The sequence below is a fragment of the Aythya fuligula genome, chromosome 4 (genome assembly GCF_009819795.1).
Source record: "Aythya fuligula isolate bAytFul2 chromosome 4, bAytFul2.pri, whole genome shotgun sequence".
In the NCBI taxonomy this organism is placed as follows: Eukaryota; Metazoa; Chordata; class Aves; order Anseriformes; family Anatidae; genus Aythya; species Aythya fuligula.
The window spans coordinates 30,941,829-30,968,284 of NC_045562.1; the positions used below are offsets into that span (position 1 = coordinate 30,941,829).

At 37.5% G+C, this 26,456-nt stretch overlaps 2 protein-coding genes across 5 annotated transcripts in view; both read right to left on the reverse strand.

Annotated features, from left to right (window-relative positions):
• GUCY1B1 (guanylate cyclase 1 soluble subunit beta 1) overlaps window positions 1-16,747 on the reverse strand; it is a 39,849-nt gene extending 23,102 nt beyond the window's left edge. For all 3 annotated transcript variants that reach the window (XR_004253182.1, XM_032186053.1, XM_032186052.1), the window contains exons 1-4: window positions 16,728-16,747; window positions 16,401-16,474; window positions 2,709-2,809; window positions 1,819-1,937 (exon numbers count right to left, since the gene is read on the reverse strand). Coding sequence is in view for 2 of the 3 variants with exons in the window: in XM_032186053.1 (XP_032041944.1) it covers window positions 1,819-1,937; window positions 2,709-2,809; window positions 16,401-16,474; window positions 16,728-16,730 (297 nt within the window). In the remaining variant the exon portion in view is untranslated. The remainder of the gene's footprint in view (window positions 1-1,818; window positions 1,938-2,708; window positions 2,810-16,400; window positions 16,475-16,727) is intronic.
• Window positions 16,748-24,927: 8,180 nt separating this feature from the next.
• The window catches only part of GUCY1A1 (guanylate cyclase 1 soluble subunit alpha 1), a 34,867-nt gene continuing 33,338 nt past the window's right edge, over window positions 24,928-26,456 (reverse strand). For both annotated transcript variants that reach the window (XM_032186974.1, XM_032186973.1), the window contains one exon: window positions 24,928-25,949. In XM_032186974.1, the coding sequence (XP_032042865.1) occupies window positions 25,748-25,949 (202 nt within the window). In that variant the 3' untranslated portion in view covers window positions 24,928-25,747. The remainder of the gene's footprint in view (window positions 25,950-26,456) is intronic.

Consider the following 26,456-nt stretch of genomic DNA (forward strand, 5'->3'; position numbering starts at 1 on the left):
CTGGAAGCTGCAAAAACAATAAATCACAGATAATGTTGATTTTCCATCATAATTAAAAGCTAAAAAGTACATTGCTGGGACAGCTATTAATATATTTGTCTTGATAGAATTTACAGAAGTACATAATAGCTAATGTCATCTTTTAGCATTGAAATGCAAACAGAAAAGCCTAAAACACTGTCATTAGAAGAATATAAATGTATGCTGTTCACATTACAGAGGTTCGGTGTGTACTACAAACGTGTCCTCCATTATTCACAGTAAGGAATGGAAAGAGAAGTATAATGGAAAAGGGGATGAGAAAAAGATGAGAGGACTAGCCCACCAGTGTGTACCCAAAGTGATGGAGCTACCAGCTACATCTTTTTCATCTTTTTTTTTTTTTTTTTTCATCCTCTCCTTTCTCAACTCTAATCACAGCTTCAGTACATCTTTAAAAATTACATTGATCTGAACGCTTGCTTTGAGGGAAGCCTGTGAATGAGGCTATAAAATATAAAGGTTATCCTTTCCCACTGACAGACAATGGTACACAGACCACACACTTGGTAGGCATCAGTGGGAACAAACACATAACCTGTCTGTCTGCCCAGCAATTACAGTCCATGGGATTTGTAAAAGAATTCTGGGTTGAATAAATTTAGGATGCTCTGCAATAATCCAGATTGTAGGGCAGGTACTGAGGGATACAAGTAAATATTCCAGTAATTCAGCAAAACGTGCTTTCTGCTCTTTTCACTTATTACTACTGGAGAGATTTTTAAGGGCAAAGATGAAAAACTGCTAAATTTCTAGTGAAAACTGATAAAGGTTTGACACAACTATTGGACAATCGCCTGTGAAACCTTAATCAGTTCAGTGTTTTTAAATTCAGTACAGCATGCAGGTCTCCACAAGAGTAATATATATCACAGACTGTAAATTCAAACTGTTTTTGAAATGAACAATGTTGAGGCGACAAGAAAGGGAAGCCCCTTTTTTCCTCACTTGGAAATAAAACTTTAGAGAAGTCATTACACTTCTTCCGTGCTATTGAAAAACTACATTCAGTTTGCTTTGTTTTACAGTACAATATCAAACTGTTCTATCAAGTTACGAAAGCACAAAAATTGACTTAAACACTGCTTCTCTATCCCACCCTCAGTTCACGGAGAAAATAAAATCTTCTGTCTTAAAGATGAGCTGTGTATGAGCCCCACTCTGTACACAGTGTACAATTAGAAATAACAAGTATATGTAATCAGTCAAAGAGCAGTTGGGATACGAAATATCCTGCAAATCTGAAGACCATGTTCTCTGTTAATATAAACAACGTAAAGCCCTTTTAATTAACATGCATAGACAATTTGGTGCGGGGTTTTCATGTCTCTTGTACTCCATACTTTGGTTACCTAGAAAACTGTTCAAAACTTTTCTTTACAGTTTCAAAATAAATTTCAGATTTATGAATGCCTCTGCAAATCCAGCTTACCTGCCTTCTCATTCCCTTTCCATGTAATTAAACAGACAAAGATGATTGTTTAAAGAGAAAAATAGTACTCTGAAATCAGGTACTGAAATAGGACTGAAGTATCAGGTAACTGAAGAATATATTAACCAAGAGGGAAACACAACAGCAATGCCAGAACTTCTGAGTAGTGAAAAGATCTATAGAACACAAATACCAACAAAGACATTTTTCATACACCTCTCCACAAGTACCTGGAAGATAATACCAGATTATGCCATTTTATCTCCAAATCCTATTCTAACCTGTTGGCTAGATCATACTTCTGTCTGGTCCAATGTATTTGAAATAATTAGGTGTAAAAATCTTACCTGTAAAAATTCTCTGACATTTGAGCCCAGGACACGTAGAATTGTATCATAACCAGATTCTTGACAAAACACAAAAAACATCTTCCCAAACATTTGAAGAATTTCCCCAGCATTTAGATCTAGTTAAAACAAGAAAATGTGACTTAGTTCAAATATTGCATTTCATGCACTTTGCTTACTAGTCTCATATTTATAAATAAGAAAGACAGTACCTAAACTCTACCCAGATCCAGCAGGCCAAGAATATGGGGACAACATGATTCAGGGTCCACATACCCAGTAATGTGTATTCAATACGGGAATCTCAGTACAATTTACTGATTACCTTTGTGGTTTGGGGGCATTGCGCATTCTGTGTATCTGTAGTGTTTTAGATTTTGATACAGATAAGGAAACACTGTTTGCAAACAATCATCAATGTTCATCTCAGGGGAGTTACTTCTGGGTTACAATAGTGTGAAACCACATCAGCTGTTCTAATTCAACATGACTACTAGTCATTGTTGTCTTTTGAGTTCTTGGCTAATTACTCTTTCAGAACAAATTCATACTGCATTTGGGTCTGCAGATAAAATACAGATGATGGGCATAATTCTGCCTTTTAAACTACAGACCAGTGTTGGAATGATTGAAATGCTCAAATGCTACCCCAGTTAAGGGTAGATATGAAATATGACATGCCATAAACACTTCTGTAACTGGGCATGCTTGTTCAGCAGAGAGATCAAAGCTGCAGAGATCAAATCCTTTCTTCTGAGATTTCTTAGTTTTCTCTCTGACCATTACCATGTTTCTATTTCTTTGTTAAATCCTGTGTCTCTCTGCTACATGGATTTTTTTTTTAATCATACATGTGATAAGTGGGCAAAGAAGACTTCCATATTACTTACTAAGGACCTTGCTTGCAGCTGCAACCAGGTCATAGGTTTTGGAATCATCATATATTATTCTGACAAGAAACTGTCCTTCCTCATCTAGCTGTGCCTCCTTCCTAAAAAGAAAATATAACAAAATATTTTTGGTTGAGGGAGAAGCACCAGATCTATAAATCAATTACATATTGTTTGGTAATAATCTTTAAATAAGGTAAATCCATAGGTTATACCTTTAAGAAATTACTTGTAGAAAATTAGAAATACATCTGACCCATACCTCAGGATAATTAAAGTACAACACCATTCTCTTATGATCATGTGTGCTCTGAAAATAATAATTATGTGGGAGAAAATAAATATGATTCTTCAGCACAGAGCCTCACAAAGAAACTACTGAACTAATTAAATATAGAATTTGTAGTTTAAAAAGGGAAATATCTAATAAACCAAGATTAGAAAATTTTTCAAAAAGACAGGTGATTTTTTTTTTAATAAAAAACTAGGTATATGTCATATGAATTAAGACAATCATCAACTCACCAATGTACCCTGATTATTTCTCTAATAGAAAAATAACAGACAACCATGGGGAAAAGTTACTTACTAGTACTGTGGTAATGAAGGGCTCCTACCAGAGAAGGACAAAAACTTGTCTTGAGATATGGTTGAAACATATTGCATAAGAGCAAATATTCTAATGGCTCAAAACTTCTAACAATCATCACATTTATAAACCTTTAAAAATTAGATTCTAAACCTACTATCTAAAATTCTGTATCCCCTTTTACAACAAAATCTTCCATCTCTACCACCATATTTCATGCATCATTAGAACAAAATTCTTTGACATTTAGCTTCTGATTTTCTAAAGCTAGCATATTTTCTTTTTAAAAAGAAATAATACAAACTAATAATGCCTGTACAACAATTCACGTATTTACAGTTGTACTGGAAATATCCATCCATACAAACACAGAAACATTTTCTATGTTACTCAATGGGAAGAGAGGCCTGAGGATTAAGTATTCTGTTTCATGTTAAAAGTGCTAGATGACAAATGGTACTGTTGATAAGGCCTGATTCCAATCTCATGTGATATTATTCTATTGACCTAAATGAAGTTACTTGTCATTTAACCCTCCAGTTAGTAATCATCAGTCTTTGACCATCTGCCCACTTATCAGTGGAAGTCTGGAATCCTTTATGTTCTTCTTCCTCTTCTACTTCCTTTAATCATGCTCATCATATTCTGACCACTGACCAAAAAATATACTACATTGGTTTTATATTTAAAATATGCTGACATTTTTTAGTAATTAATGAGCTCTCATACCATCTACATGACATATGCCTTTTTATACCCAAACTATGAATAGGCATAATGAGCTAAAAACAAGCTAAACAACTTTCCCAAGTTCTCAAGTTTCAGAAGTTTCACAAGGCTATATAGCCTTTAGATGAAAGTGAACATCTTATGGAATAGATATAAAAGGACTATATAAAACTTGCTATTAAATGACATGGAAAACATTAATAATAATAAAAACCACATTACGTTTATTTATTTATTTACTCTCTGGGAGCTTCCCAAATGGAATAAAAGAATAGACATTATTAAACAGAGCAAAACTGGCTGCAAGAGTTTTCTCAAATATATAACAATAAAAAGCACTGTATTATTTTTCATGAATAATCAATTGCAATAATTTATTTGTTATGTTAAGAAATAGTACTTTTATAAAAAAATCAAGCAGAAATTGTTTGTGTGCACACAGTCCCCTACAATTCTTTTTTTCATACTCCAAAAAAATACTTCGGTCCTCCTCCGTAATCATTCTCTGAAAACTTCAGATCAGCCTGCAGGATATCAAGTCTCACTGATTCCTGCAAACAGCTCCCATGCCATATATTCCATCTTTTCCTAAGCAGCAGAATAACTAGGTTTTTTAATGGTAAACATGCTGAAGCATATGATGTCCCTCAGTGACAAGAAGGTGTTTACACTTCCTAAGAACTGAACTGAAATCGCATGAGAAAAGAAAACCATCTTGATTCTTTGATTCTCATAAAATGGTATGTAACTGGAAGTCAAATATGGTTTTCAGGGAAGTTTGCAAAGGGTGCACAAACTTTCCCACATCCCTGATACACACTGTGCTTTCTCTTAGTCTCTCGGTTCGCAGCCAAACCACAAAGGATTACACACACATCTGGAAAAGCAATGAACATCCTCAGAAATACTGCATATTTGCACAAGCCACTAGACACTGCTTTTGTGTGTGAGAATTTTCTGTATTAAAAAAAAAATTGAACGAGTTTGATCAGTCTGGTATCTCTTTCAAAATGTTTAGTTCCTTCCAATTACATTGACTGGAACTTTTCCTGTTTCTTTCTCAGTGCCAAGCCATGCTTACTTTTTTAATTAGCTTCACTGTATTTCATCAAAGTTTGTCTTCAATGCCTACAGCCTCTCTGAGCCATCACTTTTTAAAATTATCACTGGTTATTTCAATGCCTACCCCATTTACATTATTCAGGTACTTTTGGTTTTCTCCACTTTTCTCTAGATGCTTTGCATCACTCAGCAGCCATCATCTTTGTAGCCTTAGCATGTATTTCCTATTAAAATAACTTTATTGGTAAAGTTAAACAAACAAAAAAGTTCATTAGCAATTACGTCTGCATAGAACATAATTTTCTGGGAAGAAACTGCAAGCTTCAAGGCTTCACTCTCCCTCAGTATCAGCAGTGCTGATGGGCATTCCAGCAGTACAGGCATAGAGCCTGCTGTTTGTACTGCAGCCTAACCATCCAAGAGAAAAAATAATGCCTGCTTTTTAGTAATTTTTTATTTTAAAAAGACAGAGAAAGATATTAAAAAAATGTGACTCAACAGAAGCCAAACTCCTTTTGGGATTTTTTTTCTTTCTAGAGAATTTGCTGAAGTAAATATTTGCTGTAGCAAGGGACTACATTCTTCACTCAAAACTGTGTGAGCAAAAATCTTTTTGTTTGTCCTACAGTTATGGTAAATCCCCTGACAATGTCTGATGTAAACCTCTGTCAAAAGAGGAATAGATTTTTTCTAAAACCAGTGCTTGAAAAATACTTGAATCGAGATTTTATTTTATTATTTTTTTTTCCCAAGATGATTCCTTCCACATACCTCTCAGCCCTGCTGTGCTGGTACATCCCAATCATTTAGCTCAATGCAGAACTGACTTGTAATTCAGCTAAGTATTTGTTTTACTGGGTTATTTTTCTGCTGGATGGATTTCCCAGTCTCTTCTTCCCCTGGTCACAGAAGCTGCTGTGCATGCATAGGTAGGCAGAGCTGCTGAGGACATGACAGGCAGTTCAGTGAACTTGGCTGAAGCCTTTTCCCCTGCCTCCAATGAAATGAACTGTGGTTTCTGAAGCCTTTCTGCTTCTCTTGGCAATCTGACATCAATGAGAACTTTATCCTTAAGGCTACAGGTGATGAGGAAATGCTGCTGTAAGTTTATCCAAAATGACCAACGCAATGAGAGAACGCTTTTATTTTCACAGAGGCATTTGTCCTTCAGCAAATGAATCAAATTGCAGGTCTTCTAGTAAGCTTTGAGAGCACAGCATCAGAGCTATGAGCACCAGAGGCTGACCACAATGTTAACAGCAGCAGTCCAGGAAACAGGACCAAGCCATTGAAATGTTCTTTTAGGTGAATGGGCAATGCCCAGGTTATTTCCTCACCGCTGCAGTTTTCTCACCTAATTGCCTGACCCGTACCTGCTCTATCAAACCTGTCTGCATTTACAGTAACGAGCTGGTTCTACAACAAGGGTGATATGAAGAAATCAACAATTCTACCAGTTTTAGCTGTTTTTACTCCACGACCTATGAGTATCATGTATGAAAACAAACCTGCCTGTGTGGAACAAGATGTGACTATAAGCCTGGGTCTCTGAACCTTAAAATACGAGAAGGCTGCAACTGCTCTCATCTGAACAGCTTCTCTCTCCTGGTTGACAGATGGTTCCTGAGCTGGGATTAGAACTGGAATATAACATGGCCTCCTTCAATGCACAGAATTTACATTTGGCTGACTATATTTCATAAAAAATGTCATCATCCACAGCTTTATGAAAAACTGTGGCACTCCTCTTGAAACATTTTGCTGCAATCATTCTTTTTTTTTTTTTTTTTTTTTTTTTAACAGATATTTTCTGCAGACCCTGGTGTTTGATCACAAAGGTATTAACAGCAATAACATGTGGTGACTTTCTTAAGGGCTTGACTGGAAATGAACCAAAAGCAACAAGTTCTGGCAAATTCCCAGTTCCAGCTCTGGTTAATTCTTTAGTGAAGCAGCAGCACTACAGTAGCAAACTTTTAACTTTCATATGCCCTTGCTTTCAAAACAAGTTCTAAGACAAATAGAACATGATTTACAATTAATTTCTCATTTACATTTCTAGAAACAAAAGAAGGGTGTGTTTTGCTCCCCAGTAAGTTTGTTTAAAAATTTAAAAAATCCCAGGAGACTGATGCTCTTGCCTGAACAGACTCCTGCTGTCAGCACACAGGATGTGCTATTTCATGGTTCAAAACTCGCATCCTTTGTTATGCCTGTCCTAACTGCTGTGGTCTGGCAGCCCTTTTTATTCACTCTAGGCTAATTTTGAATGATTACACAGAGCTATCCCAACTGTGGCAAACAAGGATTCCAGCCAGGACTTTTTCTAAAATGTTTTCCTCCCAAATGTTTAAATTATCCAGGTTAATCTGTGGAAGTTTACTTGGGGAAAAATAACCTTGCACCATGGAAAATAACAGTAACACAGAAGACATTTCTCACGTACAGCTTTGACCTTGACATCATCCAAATCAATGGAAAAATTCCTACCAAGCTGATCAAAGCAGGATCAAGTCCTAAAAGCAGCCCTTCCGCTACTGGTCATGCTAACACCCCCAAATTGTCATTGGTCAAGAAGCACAAAATAGTGTTACAGGTGTACAATGGGCCCTTTGAAAATCTTTTCCATTGTGAAGCTAGTTTAGTATTTGAAAACACATACTCATGTTCAAAGGCAGCGTTAATAATTCACAAGGATGAATGAAATCTTAAGTGCTAACAAACATTCAGACAAAAACCATTCTTAAAATGAGAACAGATCTTGTACTATGGATTTTGAGACCACAGGTTGCACACATTTTTATTTCACTCTCGGACTTCACACTGTAAACCTCAAAGAAATGTGGTCTAGAAAAGACCCATTTTTTCTTAGCACAGAGATTCCTAACTTGTATGCATGGGAAAAGGCTTGCTATGAATGTTGATCTTTAAGGTCCTGGAAACATATGGGAAATACTTTCTTTTGATGTTTCAAGGATGTCCTTTTGCCATCTTAAGAGATTTTACAGGCAACATAGTTGGACAAGATGTTGGACAGGTTGGTCCTACATACATGTTTTTCTTACTTATATAGTACATCCTCCACAAAGTGGATTTTAATATAGTTTTGCAGTCAGATTGTAGCATTTAAAAGCAATTGTAATAAATCATAATCAAGTAGAAGGTTGCAGCTTTCAGAACTTTATTATTTTTTTTATGCAGCATTTGGTTATTTTATCCACGTAGTCAGTCATAAGGCTGGAATTAAAAAAACAAACAAAAAAACCAACACACAACAACAATGAAAAAAAAGCATTTTTTTTCTACAGAAGAACCCTTCTCATCATAGAACTTTGCATGCAGTAAATGTTGAGAAAATATAATGGATACAAACAGGAAAATTAGATGATTGGAGACTACGTGGAACAGTTCTTTGTATCCTCAAGATACACAAACTTCTCTATGACAGCTATACTACTATTTAGAAGCTGTTGGTATCACTTTAACAGATCATCTATTGTACCAAAAGTACAACTGGACCTCTTCCTATCAAAACTATGGTCCTAAGTGCATGCCATGGGTGTGTCACCTTGAACAGGCCACAACAGCGACTTCCAAGACCACCTCTATGACTCCTTCCATGGTAGGCGTTGTTTCTGTTGGGACTTTTGCCACCATTGTGCTTAACTATTCTTGGTGTACCAAGGATGGAAAAAGTGCTTGTTAAATTGAAGAAACCAGTCAAAACAATCTTCTTGACAAAATAACACTACTAACACTTAGAAACCCAGCACGATTCTGATCTCACTGATAGGAGCATGTCAAGCTTAATTCAGTTCCAACAGCAACATTATTAAGCAGAATTACATGTGTCAGAACTAAAGATAATATCAGTGAAATCCGAATCATCATCCTTGCATCCCTCTTACATTAAGATGGCAAAATCACTGCTTATTGTATTACTTCACACATGGTTTGTGTTTTCAAAACACTATTAATCTTTCTTCATGTATTTCACAAAGATGCTTTACTAAAAGTATTTAAAATATTGATCCAATCTTCCCACTCCTCCCAGAAAAAAAAAAAAAAGAAAAAAAAAAGAAAGAAAGAAAATAGACTTGTACGTGCTATGGATGGTCTAGAGATATTTTAAACACCCAGCTGGGAAAAACATAAATTATATTAAGTTACAAGATTAGAAAAAAATGGGAATCTGTCCAGGAAAATGACATTCTGGGTAAAGTAAATAGGTATATTTATAGACTTCAGTGCTCTGAGCTATTTCCCAGTTTTACAAGCTGGAGATGAGAGTGTTTAATGTAGGTTTTCAAAACAAGATTATCCTAGAAGATACAGTTAACAAATGTGCAAGTTCTTTGTTACTAATCCAAATACTAAAAATATTATTAAAAACACAAAGCTAGTATTATTTTGCTTCCTTTTACATAAGTGGACTAAACGGAATGGTATTTACCATACCAAGAAATGGTATTTCTTTTAATCATTTCGTTTATAAGAGTGACTGATACGTTTATAACACCTGGTATCGTGACATACCTAAAAGTACTTCCCAGTTCTGGGAAAAATAAAAAGTACCTGAGAGATACTGCAAGCAAACTCACACCATGCTCCAAACCATGGCACTATTTCTTTTTAGCCAGGTCTTTTCCAAATGAATTAAAGAATCTGGCATCCACACAGTTTAAAATCCTGACCTCCAAACGGGTCTTTCTGCTGTGAGGAACTGAAGGAGCAGCCACTTACTAATGTTAAGAAGTGTAATGGATTAAAACAATTAATCTATTGTCCTTTCACCACTAATGGCTTTCCAAATTGTCTTTCTGACCTCTATTTATACTTAACCTGTACTTTTTTTTTTTAATTATTATGAGATTGATCAAAGGGAACACTCCATCTTCAGCACTGGATAGACAAAATGCTAATGGAGGCAGGAAAAAATCGATTTTCCTGGCTTTTCACAGACCACTGCAGTTAATTATAACTTGGTCCTACACAACCCAGAAAAAGTATGGACTCCCATATATAAAGCTGTAGTGAAGAGTCTATTTTTTTGTTAGTGTTCATGGTGAAAAGGCACTTAAGATAATTAACACAGTATGCCTGTAATGTCTTTGAGCATGACGAAATCAGTAACTTTGGGTAAACTGTAAAGCAAACATTCCTTGTAATAAATTAGTTCTGGGCTGGGAAGGGCAAATACTGAGCAAGGTCCTGCAGCTTAACAAAGCAAGAGACGATTCACATGGGAGTCATTATCAGTACTGCAATATAGTTCTACATGTCTGTGTGGTAAAATCCATAACCATCTTGATAGGCACCTGGACTTCTACAGTTCCTGCCAAGAGAAGTACATAGGAAAGAAACAGAAAAGCCAGCAACTTGGGAGAAATCCCAAAGGCATTAAGATTAAAATAAAATAAAATAATTGAAGTCCTAAGCACATCCAAATCTACACTCAGATGTCTAAAAGGAGTTTGGCACCAAGCTTCTTATGCAAATCAGCTCGTTGAGAAAAAACACACACACACACACAAAAAAGGACTATCCCATGCTTCAACAACATGATACATAATTGAAATAACATACCCCACATTTTATGCTGGTCTCTGATTTTGCCTATTTAATCTACATTTTTATTGTCCAGGCCACATTGTGGTTATGTAGATGTGATATGCACATACGCATACACGTATGTACCTGTACACATAAGTATTTCTATGCCTATGTATCTATAAAGGGAAGTATAGTTTCTCTAGAAACTTTACATTACAAGCTGATGATTAACCTACCTTCTCCCCTAGCAGAAGTGATACTGTTAACACAGTACAGATTGATACAGACTACGGTACAGTTTTACATCATTTCTAATACATTTATATGTTTGTTTTTTTTTTCTTTTCTATTTATATTGCCCTATATAAATTAGCTGAAATCTTAGAGAACACGACATTTTCTGAAATGAGTATAAGTAAAACAAATATCTCATAAAGAGCCAGAAGTATTTGATGAGATTCTTTTTGTTGCTTTGCACAAGTTGGAAAGATGAGCTCAAGTACTGTTTATAGCAAACTTGGTGAAATTTGCTCCTTACTACATTCCCCTGCCTCTCCCCGAGCCTACATGATGCAACCTACCCAACACACCTGACATCTTATTTTCCCCAAGGCTACTGAATCTTTCAGTATTGAGGACAGGCTCTACACAGATAGTACACAGCTATTCAATATTTTATTTTATCCTATTAGTCAATATATAACATCAGGCTTGATATACAGCATAGTTTTATAATCCAGCTCTGAAGACAGAATTGGTCCTTCCCAAGAAGCCTGTCTGTGGAACTGATCCCCATATTTGCATGGTTAAGTATTAATTAACAGGCTAGTGAGACCAATTATATAATTTCTGTTTTAAATGGATGACACAACGACAGATCAAAAAATACATGTAATGGTAACAATAAATGAACAAAAGGTTTCATTAATCTTGAATGCCCAGTTTGAGACAGATGAACCTGTTTTTTCATGATACTCTGCACTTTTTATGGTCAAAGCACAGCTTTCATGTCACCAGCATCAGATCCACAATTCACCTCAACTCCAGCACCTCTTAAGAGCTTACTGTTGTAACTTGTAACAAGCCTTTCATTGTAGCTTTTGTCAATACTACCTGAAAAGGCAAATTGATACATTATGAAGTATTATTACATCTAAACATTTTGCTAAGCAAAAGCAATAGGCAAAAACCTTGATTTTTACAGGATTTGCCACAAACAAAAACTGTGTTTTGCCATAGACATAAGCAGAGAAAAGTATCTTTGGCAAGGTAACATTCTAAATTCAGTATATAGATGCGAGTCTACATACTGTAGTATAGTCCCTTTATTTTCCAGATGCAAAATAATTTTTTTTGTTCATTTGTATAGGAAACATAAAACTCTAGATTTTGTTATACTAGAAATTGCCAGGAAACAATGTGAGTTTAAACCAAATCCAATTCTTTACCCTGTAAAAATTATAATAATAATAATAATAATAATACATATTCTTAAAGGCACAGTTGAGTAGATTTTCTCTTTTTATATTATTTGACTTTATATTATTTACTATATTGGAATATAACTGCAAATAAAATTAATGAGAATATCACATTCTATCAATGAATTCATAAGTTCATAAAAACCCAAACTCTAATGAGAGTTATTGGAGGGCAATTTTACATGCATAAATGAACAAAATTATCTACCTCTCTTGACTTAATTAGCCAACTGGCAACAATACCAATATACCTGCTAGGAATGCCATTGAAAATTTATCCAATAAACATGTATTCTTAAATCATCTACTTTTTACTGCAAAGCCTACAGTAACTAGTCTGATCTATGCTACCCTTTACTGACATCAAGCTGTGTCCGTACTATTTCCTAAAGGAAAATGCCAGCTCTACCGCCTATTTCACTCCCTCAAATTGAGTATTTTTTTCTATCACTTCAGCTGAACCCAAGTTGAATCCGAGGAGAGAAGCTCTCTCCTTCCTTTATACCAGGATAATTATAGCATGTTAATTACCCAGCCCCCTGTGTTTCACTGTTTTAAGCATAACAGGACAGTTACGGAAAACAACTTCTAATGAGTGAACTAGCCTAGATGATTGGTAGCTGATAATGGACAAAGTCTGGAGGAGGACAGCAAAGCTTTCCTTCCTCAGAGGAAAAGTGATCACCTTTTGATCTTCCTTGGTACACACTTTCAGTCCTTGAATCCATGGGAAGTTAGTGTTATCCAGGCTACTCAGACCTTGAGCATTAGCATTTAAGAGCATGTGTAGCCAATGCATGACAGACTGATCCACGAAAAGGCAAAGGCAGGATGATGCTTTGATTCCACACCAAGCACTGAGCAACAGGAAAATAATACTACTTCTTGCTTTCTGCATCCCATACTAAGGTTCACCTGGCAAAGAATACATGACTCTCGGGGCACAAAATGAGTATTTTGCTCCTGTGAAAATTTCAACACAGATGTTCTTTTCTAGAATCAATTAAGAAGTGTTTTTACCTCTAGATGTTTAGTTTTTGCAACAGTTTTTAACTTCTGCTCTAGTTTTTCCATGCTCACAGGCTACACATGTTTTGTGGGGACTTCTAACACAGAAACAGAAGGAAGATGGAGGCTACAGTTGAGTGACTGTAGCATTTCATTTCTCAAAAACTATCTTTTAGATCCTTCTTGTACCTATGTGGGAAAAACACTGATTCATTTTACACTGTTTGAATGTGTTTCTTAATATGACATTCAAGTTCTCATTCCTATTCTTGGCAATATATCTGAAATTGTCACAGTTTGAGCAACTAACCTGGCCTAAATTTAGCTTTAGGAGCCCGTGGGAAAATCCTGTATTCATTTAATCAAACACAGAGTGAAGTGATGCTGTTGGGAAACACAGGAAAAGCTACTGTGTACATATTCCCAGCTGACAACAGTGCCCTAGCTCCCACATACCACCCTGGAGCCGTTTCAGGAAGACATCCCTGTTAATACTTCAGTTTTTTACACACTTAAACCTTTAGAGCTGCTGAACAGAGTGCTCAGATTTTCACATGTACTGGCTGTGCTGCTCAGCTACATGCGGAATCTGTTGCAAAGGAGCTCACATTTTATCATAGCAGAAGTCCCTTTAAAAATATGTAACCACACAATTTTTAAATATATCCACTAGAAAACAAAAAAAAACAAAAACAAAAACAAAAAACAACTTTTTGTGTGTTTGTTTGGTTGGTTTGGTTTGCTTTCCCTTGTGTTTTTTGTTGTTACTGCTGTTTTGTTTTTCATGTGGGTAGTCTCTATTTTGTTCTGGACAGGTATAGAGACAGTAATTCCATGCCCACTGCTTACCATCACAGTCACACACTGCAGGACTACCCAGCAACACAAATTTGGCCTCGATCAAACATGAGCACAAAACTGCATGTATGTGAAAGTGGTCAGGCCTGACAATTTAAAATGTTAGCTAGCATTTGTGTTGGCTGCAGGAGAAGTAAAGATATCTAATGCCAAAGGCATCTTGAGAACTATCTTTTAGGGACACTGCAATTGCCAAACAATCTGAATTAGCTCTCTAGATGTGACAGTGACAAAATAAGGAGTTTGAGAGAGGTTCTCAAGCAGGGAAGGGACAAATCAGAAGTGTCTTCTCAGCAAAAATGTGGTTAATCATTCTAAGTAACAGTTTATTTGCTAAGAAAATGACCGCAGGACTAGTGGAGTGCTGATCAGAGCATTTCTACATGTATTCCAGGTCTCTCCTTCCAAGGACTGAAGTACAATGACATCATCATTCTGATTCAATTAACAACAAATGATGGCAATGATGCACTTTCACCAGAGCATCAACCATCTAACCTAACAACATCTCCTTAAGTGTAACAGAGGAACTGAAAGGACCTAAAATAGCAGATATTTAATGGCTAGCGGAGGACCCTGTACCATCCCCTAAAGAAGTGCAATTGCTGTAACCTGTTCCAGATTTACAGGGGTTTGTCCACTGGTTTATACACTCTAGAATATACTAACTCTTAAGATAAATCCTGATGAATAAAAACCCAGTTGCAAACTCCTTTTGCATACAGAGCTACAGCAGCTGTTGCATATACAAATATATTTGCTCTTTCTTGCAGATCATGATCACTCTTCTGTTTGGATGGTGTTATGGTATTGCTTCCTTCCAAAAATCCATCTTCTGGGAGTTAATAGCAGAGCCTAGTTGCAGTTGGGCTGCAACAAGACAGAAATGTTTCCCAGCTGAAAGACAGAAACAGGATGTAGCAGCTTCCTGAATTTTCACTGCTGACCTTTAGCCAAACATTTTTTTTATATTTTTTTTTCCAAAACATTAAATGAGTAATACTCATTATATGTTGATCTCTGGTACTCTACTGGGTACGTGCAAAATTCCTATAGGTAGGCTGCATCACAAATTATGGCTGGGGGTCCTGACAGTCTGCAGCACGACCCTTACTAGAGGAGACCTTTATCTTCTCCGATGGATTCCTTTCGTGTACAAGTTCTGATGAGCGGGTGAACTGGACAAAAGGGGACTCAAAGGCATGTTGTTAAGGATAATATGCCAGGAAAGAGTGAGCATTCTTTAGTACATTTTATACTTATTTTATTATAATTTTCATGGAAAACGATTGATGTACCACTAACATTTGTTTTTTTTCCTTACTAAGTCTCTTAACTTGCATGTATCATATAAACTCAGTATCGAGGCATAAGAATTCAAAACAGATTGTTGTGTTTAATTAAGGTGTGCAAGAAAAATAAACTTAACACGGCTTACTTAACTTGCAGTCCAAAACTGTACGGTATTCACTAAAGACTCATCTATGCAATCCATAGAACTGTATTTGCAATGTGTAATTTAGAGATTAACTGTCTTGGATCAGTGGAACAGTGACTGCTGAACTAGAACTGTGGATCTCCATCTCTGGTGATGTTAAAGACTCAGCTAGATGAAGTCACAGCCAAGCCCTGATCTAGTGCTGGTAACACTCCTGGCTGGAACACAGGCTGGACTAGATGACCTCCAGAGGTCCCTTCAAGCCAACATTTCTGTGATTCTCTGGTAAGATTACCCCGTTTTTAATGAATGAATTCAAGAAAAAAAAAGCATGGTCACAAAGATTTCACATTCAACGGCAACCCTGTAACTCAAAAATTGTAGTAGAGTAATGGCAAGACAGCTACACTGCCATATTATTAAAACTGCCACAGAATAAATGAGATAGGGTAGTATAGAAGCTGTCCTGTTGAAAGAAGACTGCTTTCTCTACGTTGGATAATCTCCTTCTCCCTTAAAACATACAATATCAAGAGACCATATTAAACCATCTCTTCTAACTACATAGCAGCCTGAAGCCTTACAAAGCTTACAACTCTGTAAGCATTTATGTCTTTTTAAAGCATTTCTTGTACTTGTGGCTATGGATCAGAGCTACCATATTTCTGGCAAGCAGAACGCTGTTGGCACTACGCATTTCGCATATTTCTTTCAATCCCACAATCCATCAGAAGTTTTAAATGGAGACAGTCATTGCCCTGCATGCAAAGGTCGGATACAAAAAAGCGGGTTCAAGAGGATAAACGCAAAAATCACTCTGATGTCTACATGAAGTTACAGTCCCTGTACGCAGTGACATTTCTAATTCACGCGCAGCATATTATCAAAATTGCACGCCAGTTGCAGATAGAGCCACACGCCCACACCCCATCCCCACACCCCACACCCCACACCCCATCCCCACGCACACTTACTTGATGTCCTCCCAGACGGCGGGGCCGTAGTTGCGGATGACCAGCAGCTCCAGGGCGTGATTGACGAAGCCGTACTGCGGGGCAGGGCGAGGCGGCGGCACGGTCAGCAGGCGCCCTAGGGGGGAGCCCCCGGTCCCCCCACACCCCCACCGCCCCTTCCCCTCACCGCCCCCACCCCAAAACCCCCCAAAAAATAAAAGGCGGATGCCCGGCCCCCCTCCCCAGCTGCCCCAGCCTCTCCCCTCCGCGCCGCCGAGCTCGTCCCGGTCCCGGTCCCGGTCCCGGCCCCGTCAGCGCCGGGCAGGGATGGCGGCGGCCGGAGCTCACCATGGTGCCGCCGCCGCCGCCGCCGCTGCCGAAGAGCGGCCCCGCTGCCCTCACCGCCTCCCCCGGCCGCCGCCGCCCCGAGTGGCAGCCGGCACAGCCAATGGGAAGCGCGGCCGGCGCGCTGCCCGCCAATCGGAGGCGGAGGCGGGACTTCGGGCCGTGGAGGGGAGGGAGGGGGGATGCGGCGGGGAGGAGGGTCCCCGGCCCCGGCCTCTGTGGGACGGGGATGGAGGGACGGGCCCCGAAAAGCCTCGGCCCCCGGAGGCAGAATGCAGGGGGTGCCCCTGCAGAGGGCAGGGGAGTTTCTATGCTACGTCCCCCTTCTCTTCGCGGTGCGTTGTGTGAGAGGAAACCCGCCTTGTTGCTGACGTGATGCCTGTGAGATGTGCGCATCCCTTTTTTTCCCTGTAGCTCTTCACAGAATCACAGAATTTCCTAGGTTGGAAGAGACCTCAAGGTCATCGAGTCCAACCTCCAACCTAACGCTAACAGCCCTCCACTAAACCATATCCCTAAGCTCTACATCTAAACGTCTTTTGAAGACTTCCAGGGATGGTGACTCCACCACTTCCCTGGGCAGCCTGTTCCAGTGCCTCACAACCCTTTCAGTGAAGAAGTTCTTCCTAACATCTAAACTAAAACTCCCCTGGCTCAACTTAAGCCCATTCCCCCTCGTCCTGTCACCAGGCACGTGGGAGAACAGGCCAACCCCCACCTCGCTACAGCCTCCCTTGAGGTACCTAAAAAGAGCGATAAGGTCGCCCCTGAGCCTCCTCTTCTCCAGGCTGAACAAGCCCAGCTCCCTCAGCCGCTCCTCGTAGGACTTGTTCTCCAGGCCCCTCACCAGCTTCGTCGCCCTTCTCTGCACCCGCTCAAGCACCTCCATGTCCTTCTTGTAGCGAGGGGCCCAAAACTGAACACAGTACTCGAGGTGCGGCCTCACCAGAGCTGAGTACAGGGGGAACAGCATTTTGTATGGTTCTCTTCCCAGCAGAGAACCATACAAAACACTGCCCTAGAGTTTCCTGCACATCAAAAGGGGGTTTCCAAATGCTTTTCTCCAGCTGGGGTTGTTGGGACTTGGCTGACAGTCTGAAGATTGTCAAAGTGCCTGGCAAAATCACAGTGATTAGGAAGGTACATGGAGGGCAGTGTATGCTCTGGTGTCAATGCCCTTTGCAGGGGTTGCTTTTGCGAGAACAGAAATGGTTCCTCAATTGTTTCACATCCACATGCAATTGCTTAGCTTTTGGCCAGATAATTGCCCTGTGAAGAGTGGAGAACCAGAGGAGCAAAATGATTGCAGCTATTTCTGTTTCTGTGTGTTAATTTTCAAAGGTTAATGAAGTTAAAAACACAATAAGTGCTTTCAATACATTTTTGTGTGCGTTGACAAGTCCTTGTCAGTAGCTAATGTGAAAGAGACGTTACTGTAGAGTGTTGTTACAATGTTCTAACCTACTAAACAGAGATTTTCAAAGGGATCTCCAAGTAAGTTATGACCCTTACAACTGGAGTTTGAATAGAGGATTGCTGACAACATGCCAAGGAGGCTTCAGAAATAACACAATCATCACATGTGATAACCTATGTGGAACAGAAGAGATAGTGCAGCACTTAAAACAAACAAACAAACAAGAAAAAAAAAAACAAACCCACAACATATTTAGTTTAAAGCCCTTTATACCATCTACAGATTTAGTGTATGGAATAAAAATCCTAAGGAGACTTATAATTCTTTCTGCTTATTTAAAAAGAATTAAAGAATATTCAAGAGATAATAAGGTTATCTGGGAGGACTACAGGATGAATACTTGATGGGCTACTACTGTAGTAACTCTTGGGCAGAGACCTTGCTGCATGAAACCAAGAGGGCCACAGATGCACATAAATCCAGCTCTAAGGATCCATATGGATTCTAGATGTAAATAAAATTGTAAAAGTTCAGACCTTAGTAAGATAAAGCAAAGTAACTGTAAAAATTAATTAAGCTCTTGACATACATTACGAAAAAATTAAGATGGAGTGTGTGTTTGAATTGCCACCTAAGTAAATAAATTATAAAATTGAAAATCTTCTGAAATCTCATGTAGTGCTTGGTGAACTTCTGAATCTGTGTTAAGATCTGTTAAAATTCTTAGTAAGTGAGGAGAGAAATTATGAGTGGATAGACATCAGAAAGTTGGCAAACCTCTTTTCAGTTGGCATTCCAAGAACAGTAGAGGGACACCCTGCATTTGCGTCAAGCAGGCATAATCAATTCTACTTAGTTTAACACAGTCCAAATCTACTGCGAAAGCCACTTCTAGTTGCCTTTTTTTTGAAGAATGACCAAGAATGAATGTTTCAATATAACCAGTTAAAGTCATACACAGAATATGCTAATTTTGAAAGGGGGAAAGAAAATTGTTAGAAAAACACAAGCAACTATTGGTTGAAGATAACTTTGTAGAAAACAAGCAAAATCTGAAGGCATGCAAATCTCTAATTTTTGCATTTGACATCATGTGATAAATCATGCTGCTGTAATTGGATAAAAGGCTTAGGAGGGGTCAGCTTCTTCCCAGTTAACTAGGATTTAGGTACTTCTGATTGCCATCTACTTTTCCTGTTTGGTAGGAACTAAGTTTGCGGAAAATAGGAATACATATCCTGCTCTGCTAATGTTGTAGCTCTTTATAAACTTTGCTTTTCTGAAGTCCTGACAGCACATCCTGGGCAGGGGATGGATGTGTACTGGAATAGGATAAGGATAGAGACAAGAGTGGATTAAGAATTAGTAGTAACAACATCCTAATTGTTTTGAACTTTCAAAGAAATTCACTTGTTTATTCTGTATATGGGGTAAGCCCCTATGCTTATAAAAAGGTACTAGAGAAATTACATCAAATTCTTTTTGAATATGGTTTTCAGAATGTAGATTATCCTGGCAATTTTGCATACAAGTGTGACACTTTTTTAAAAAGTGCTGATATCACCAAAATTCAAAATTGCTCTATACAATTCTTTTGGTTTGGTTCAGGCTTGTAGGTTGCATTGCAAGCTGTTCTTGAGATTAAGCTTTACATGCAAGTGTTCTGGCATCAGAGGTGATGTAGATTTGTTAAATGTAAACTGAAAAGTGGTAGACTCGACAGCATCAGCAGTGTTGAAGCACACAGTAATTAATTTCCTTTTCTAAAACAGGGTTCCCATTTTAAAGGTTTGGACAGTGCTGAATTAAAGAAATCAACCACGTGATTTGCTGAGAGGGGCCAACATTTTTTCGAGGTGTCAGCTGAATCAAGATTATCTGGTAGGTCTTACACAACATTTGGTTTTGGTAGAAGGACAGACAGGCTTTAAGTCAACAAGGCACACTACATACATGTCAGACTCTAAGCTGTTAACCCCAGGCTGTGTTTCAAAGCCCAGCCCTGTCAGTCACTAGACATTTGGTCACCGGAGTAACGCATTTCACACAACCATTTAGGCTGTATCAGCTGCACTTCCATAAAGCCTGCAGCTCATTCTCTATAGCATGCAGTCTCATTCTAATTTGGGGAACATCATGCACTGGGTTCATGACTTGCTGCCCAGCTGCTTTTTAGTGTTCAAGATCAGGAGAGTAGCTGTGGAACTAGGCACAGCGGGGATGTGTGTGGGGTGGAATTATGGTCTGAAAAGCCTTTTAGAAAGTTTTCTATAACTGAAATCCCACAAGGCAACTTCTCCCCTTTGTGTCCCCCGGAACCCTTGCATACTTCTCAGGAGTTTCCTGCATTGGCCATCAGAAAACTAAAACAGTTGCAGTCTCGGATTACGGGAGAAAAACAACTGTTGTACTTTTTAAGTGTTGATACATGTGGTTTTTCCTGATGTGCGATGCTAACTTCATCTGGGAATTGTTGTGGTCTGTGAAAGCAAAAGTAACATAAGATCCTTTTATGCTGTATGAAAGGACAATAGTTGAGACAATAATTTTGGGATAACTACTAGCTGGCCAAGAACTTTTACACTCAGTTCAGTGTGGTTTGTGTTAATACACAACCACTATAAAACAAAGCATTTTAATAAGTTACATTTTTTCACTTTGGACTTTGCTCTTAAAGTTTATATTGTTACTGTAAACCCTAATAAAAATGGTGCTTTATATGGTATTGTTGGATTTCATTTAATGAAGCTATTTTATTAACATCAAACTGAATTATGGGTATTTTTTATTTTGCTATTTCAAATGGTCTGAGACTTGAAATTTCAGATTATCATAATATGCTTTTAAGGTGCAGAAACAGGCATGCGTTTTTTTAAGATCCCTTCAGCAAGACTAGTTATTTTTAATGTAGCAATATACCATTTGGTTTGTTTTCTAATTCTGGTATTTACAAGCTATAAATGAAACAACCCTCAATAAGTCAATACAATAATCTATGTAGATTTGAGAAACGTTGCAGGCTCTGTTGCATCCTCCTGTAAGAGGAATATCATGTTAGCAATTGCAAAGCAAAGTAATTATACCTAACCAATTCTTTCCTAACACCTCCTACAAACAGTGGAAAGACTCCAGCTGATTTTCATAGACTTGTAGTCCGAAGTTCCTGGGAAGTTATGGTCCTTGATATTTCTTTGCAGATTTTGTTTTGGGTTAAATATATAGAAGAGTGGAACGGTCTATTACTTGATCTGCTCCTTTGTGCATACTTGGGACATTACTAAATGTATGTCTTCATTTCCATTTAGATTAGGAAACAGCTGGCTCAACTTGACTTTACTGTCAGCATCAAAAATCCACTGAAGCTCAAGACATGCAACTTTATAAGGTTGTTTACTTGGTTTTAGATTCTTCCAGTTTATTATTTTTTTGACTGGCTCTCCAGGTTCATATTCCAGCCTAGCTGCATATTTAACATTCAGATCCTACTGTTCATGCTCAGGAAAAAACTTATCTTTAAACAATTGCATCTGGATGAAGCAGAGGTTTCAGAACCACTGATTTTCTCCTGCCTTTTATTGGTGCTTCAGTATCAGAGTGCTGCTGAGTAATGTAGGGCTGTGGGTTTTACTTTCTCCCTTTACAGAAAAGGACTGTCAGTGAACTCAAGCAAATTGGACTGGGAAAATAATTTAAGGAAAAAAAAAAAAAAAAAAAAAAAAAAAAAGGAAAGGTTTATATCTGATTCATTTCCTTCCTATGTAGTTGTGAGCAGCCATGCCACCAGACATGGTTTAAGAGGCCTCTAAAGTCTGCTAAAGTCTGTTGTAGCACATATCTTGCAGACTTCAGAAGTAGAAAAGAAAGTCCTAGCTTTCATTTCAGAGAAGTTCATTTTGGTTCATGCTGAACTGAATTCAGATGAACTGAAGCATGGCTTTGAAAGCAACATAGTCCCTTGTATGCTGTATGGCAAATAGCCACAAAAATTATTGCTATTCCAGGAAACAAAAACAGCCCTTCCACTGGTTTTTCAGAACAATGACCAGACACACAAAAAAATGGTAGCAGTTAGAGTAGCTGCTGGGTTATAGGATGGGTGGGGTTTGAAAGAAGGTCCCTTTGCCAAGATTCAAGAGAAATTTCCCTTAATTCTGATGGCTTTCAGCTTACAGCTGGAAATGCTCTGTTTCTGCAGAGAATGCAAAAGAAAGTGATGGGAGAAGTAAACTGGGTTTGGGGAGGTCTGAATTTTTCCTTCACAGGAAGAAGTAGATCTGGCCTGGGGCTCAGTTATCTGTGTACTGCAATGTTTTGTCAGTTTCTGTGAATTCATTTAGTTTGTTTTTGTACAGCAGTTCACAGAGAAAGAAAACACCACTCTATGCTAATTGCACTTCCTCTGACACCAGCAATGAGAAAAAAAATCCCAACATTTCCCTGAAATCAGATCAGGTTTTGCCTGAATGAAATAAAAGTAGTGGATTTATATCCACTTGGAATATATATATATATATCTTCAGAGGAACTATTTCTTATTTATTCCAAGGACTATTTACAACTTTTTGCCTAAGGAATTACTGTGTGACAAAACCATATCTTCCATCGCACTGAGTAAATGTGAACAGGAATCAGTCCCACAGCTGATGTACTAGTAAAATAAAAAATCACATCAGAATCACATCACATCAGTTTGTGTACATAATACTAAATTGTGCATGTCTATATCAAAAGCATTCTATAGTCTCTGAAGACTTCACAATTTCAGACAACATAATAGTATACAAGACATCAGCTTAAAAACAATTGTTTGATTTCCTTGCAAAATCTCCCAGTATTGTATCAATTAAATTGCCTTCTTTTTAATTATCTCAACAATTTGCTTATCAATTTTCTGATTCTTTTATTTCCATTGGCTTTAATTTAAGTGAAAAGATTAGCTGAAAATAATTGTCCCTTATTAAAAATGTATTCATTCGACAAAAAACTTAAACAGGAGAACAGCTTCAGTGAGGCCTAAATTCTTAACAGTTACACTTAAAAATAAATATAGACTTGTGTTGTTTGTTGTTGTTGTTGTTTTTCAGAGCAGGTATGGGCACAAGTACATATTAAAGTACCTTCCCAGATCATTTTCTTAAATATGTGCATAAATCCTATTTATCTCACTGACATGAAAGCATATAGCTTTATATGTATGCTTAAGCAACTTATCAGGATACTTGCCTGAATTAGGGCTGAAGTAGACAAAAGAATGTTTTGACTTCCTCAGCAAAAAAAAAAGTCAGTGAAATAAAAAGGAGTTCTACAGAAATTTTATCTTAGCTGATACCGTAGCCTACTGTGTGTTAAAAAAAGAGAAAGTTATAAAAAGTAACACTGGAGGGTGAATTTAATCTGTAGTAAAAATGTTGGCCTAGGGCACATTTTATTTTATAGAGAGATGCATAGGAAGGAGTCAAGAACTGCCAGGATGAATATCCTACATTCCCCTCCCATTCTGTAGATATAGAGAAAGAAATCCTTTTTGTTTAAAAGCCTATGTGTTTTTTAATCTTCAATAAATGACATAGAGATGGATAGATTTTTACTGACTTTGGTTATTACTGGGTCAATACCATGAGTCAGTAGTATAATTCTTATCATTTTTATATCTAGGAGTGTCCTTATGGGACTGCTACTAGTCTTGGGGTATTTCTGTCAATAGAATAGAATTTTCCTAAGAAAATAATATTGCAAAGATCAGTCACCTAGACTTGCAAAATTCTTGTTTTCTTGAAACACTGCTGTTAAAAATATTACAAATGTGCATATATATGTGTGTGTGTATGTGTGTATCGTGCACATATAGCCTTTCAGGTTTCTTTTTTGAGTCAGTTTATAAACATCTTGGATGGATATAGGATATCGCAAGGAATAGCAGGATTCCTTGTTCCCTATTTCAAGTTTTGTTCAAATGATGCTCACAAGAAACATGAATTAAAATGCACTTTTTAAATGTTCATAAAGCTAGTCTCTTATAATGACTTTTCTCAAAGTTCTGATGGTACCTGTTCTGTACAAGTTTCTACTGCAAAGGAGTAGGATAAGAACAATAGCTTCAGAATGAAGCAGTCAAATTCAGGAAAACAAAACAAAACAAAACAAAACAAAACAAAAAAACAGAATGGCACCTTTGTCTAATAAAATTGTGACCTGTAAATAAATATTCAGAGAGCAAAATCTTGATTCAGCAGCACGTATCTTGGAGATAGGCTTTTATGGTTTGATATGCCAAAACCCAAGAGTTTAAGAGGTTAGAGTAATAACAATTAGTATTTGGTACTACTGGAAATACTTTTATGTGTGTAAACAATGCAGTTCTCTAGCCTGCAGTTGGGACCAACCTGTACAACACAGAGAAATTTCTGTGCAGATGAATCTGATAGTTACAAAGGCACAATCCCAAACTCAGGACTCAGTAACTAACTCTATTCTGCCAGTTGCAGAGGCAGACCCTTGTGAGTTCTCCACTCATGTTCCACCATCCACTATAGAAAAGCTTTTACCATAGAAATACTAATACATGTGTTGATATGTTTTAAAGCACTTCTGTTCATCTGTAGATCCCCCTGACAACTACAAAGTGAGTGTAGCATAGGCATTCCAGGTAATATGTCATGTATATACTGCTCTCCTTGAACAAGGATCATGGCTTTAAAACAGTGTGTTTCTGTTCCATGTTATACAGTCCGATGGGAAATTTCCTTTCTAAGTAAACAGTCCAGAGCACATTTTATTACACTCCTTTTAAAACTTTTCAAATTTAAATGACAACAAAAAGAAAACATTTATTGCTGTAATACATAATAGCAAGTTGATATTTTTTATAAGGTATTTTAAAAACCCCAAGAAATAAAATACTGTTTGATGATTACAGAGACTTTAGTATGTGATTATACAGTGTTTTAATCTATGTTCATTTTATACACAAAATAAAGTTCAGGAAACAGTAAGCAGCAAACTTTGCTATTTACATGTGTATTAGCTACAATTAACAGCCTGATCCAGAAGATGCTGAGCACACTCCAGCAAGTGTTAGAAGATGGTCAGCAGCTACAAGGATGGGGCCCAAAGGATGCACTGGAAGGAGTATGTGATAGCAATGACAGCATTTTTATGAATATTTTTCTTATGGAATCACCAAGAAAATGTATTTCTAATAGTCATTGGTAAGCACCAGCTCACAACACGGCATGTGGCTGCATGACTTGCACATTATGTTTCCTGACACACTGCACATACAATACGTCTAGAATTCTCAGCACAGATAGAACTGAGAGGTTTGTTATGTAGCACTTACAAATCACCACAAGGAAAATGTATTTTTAGTAGCATTTTAAACAGTAAAGTTGCAATATTGTTTTAGTGACTATGTTTCCTATCCAAAGGAAAAGTAGAAAGTACTCAGTGACATACTTCCTGAAATTTTAATACTGGCTTTCAGGTGTTAACAACCTAAAGTGCTTTCATGTTTCATACATTTTTAAAAAAATTTTCAATTTATACAAAAAAAAACCACAGAATATTTATAAATTTATTCTATACACTTGTGAATGTGCTAGACAATTTAGTCTATTCCTGTTTCCTCACCCAAAAAGTTGGCATTGCCATCTCCCAAATCTCTCTTTTGAAACCAAGTCAGTGAGCTTGTTCCTTGAATATAAGCATCCAGAAAATAGCAAATTCCAGGAATATCACTGGGAAAGTTTGGAGGAAGTTCTTCTCTTGAGCGAGGTGTGAACACAAAACCTGGATATTCTTTTAACAACCTATAACAAAAATTAATCATCTTGGTTAAAAATGAATCAGTCACTAATTGTTACTACATGCATAGACATTCAATAATTATTTGTGTATTCTTTATAAAGCAGGGCAGAATTTGATTTTATAGTTATACATTATTTCATGAAAATATTAAAAAAAACAGTTTGTTTAGTAATTTTGATAACCAGTTAATTAATGCACCAGTGCAAACAGGAACATTGCCCTTTTTTTTTTTTTTTTTTTTTTGTCTGTGCTTTTAATGTAGGTGATATATTTGTTCTAAGTATTTGCAAAACTGGTCTAGTACTGACAGCTAGCTCAGCTTAGCATGAGACTGGTAGCATGATTAGTGTTAATGAAATACTGAAAAGCTTATTAACTGAACTATTCAGATCCTCTTACTACTTCTAAGAATTTTGCTTTTTCACACATAGGTCCACTAAACCTAGTGGTCTTTTATATCTGAAATACAGATCAGTACTCTTTAGAGATAAATAATGTAAACCTGTTAC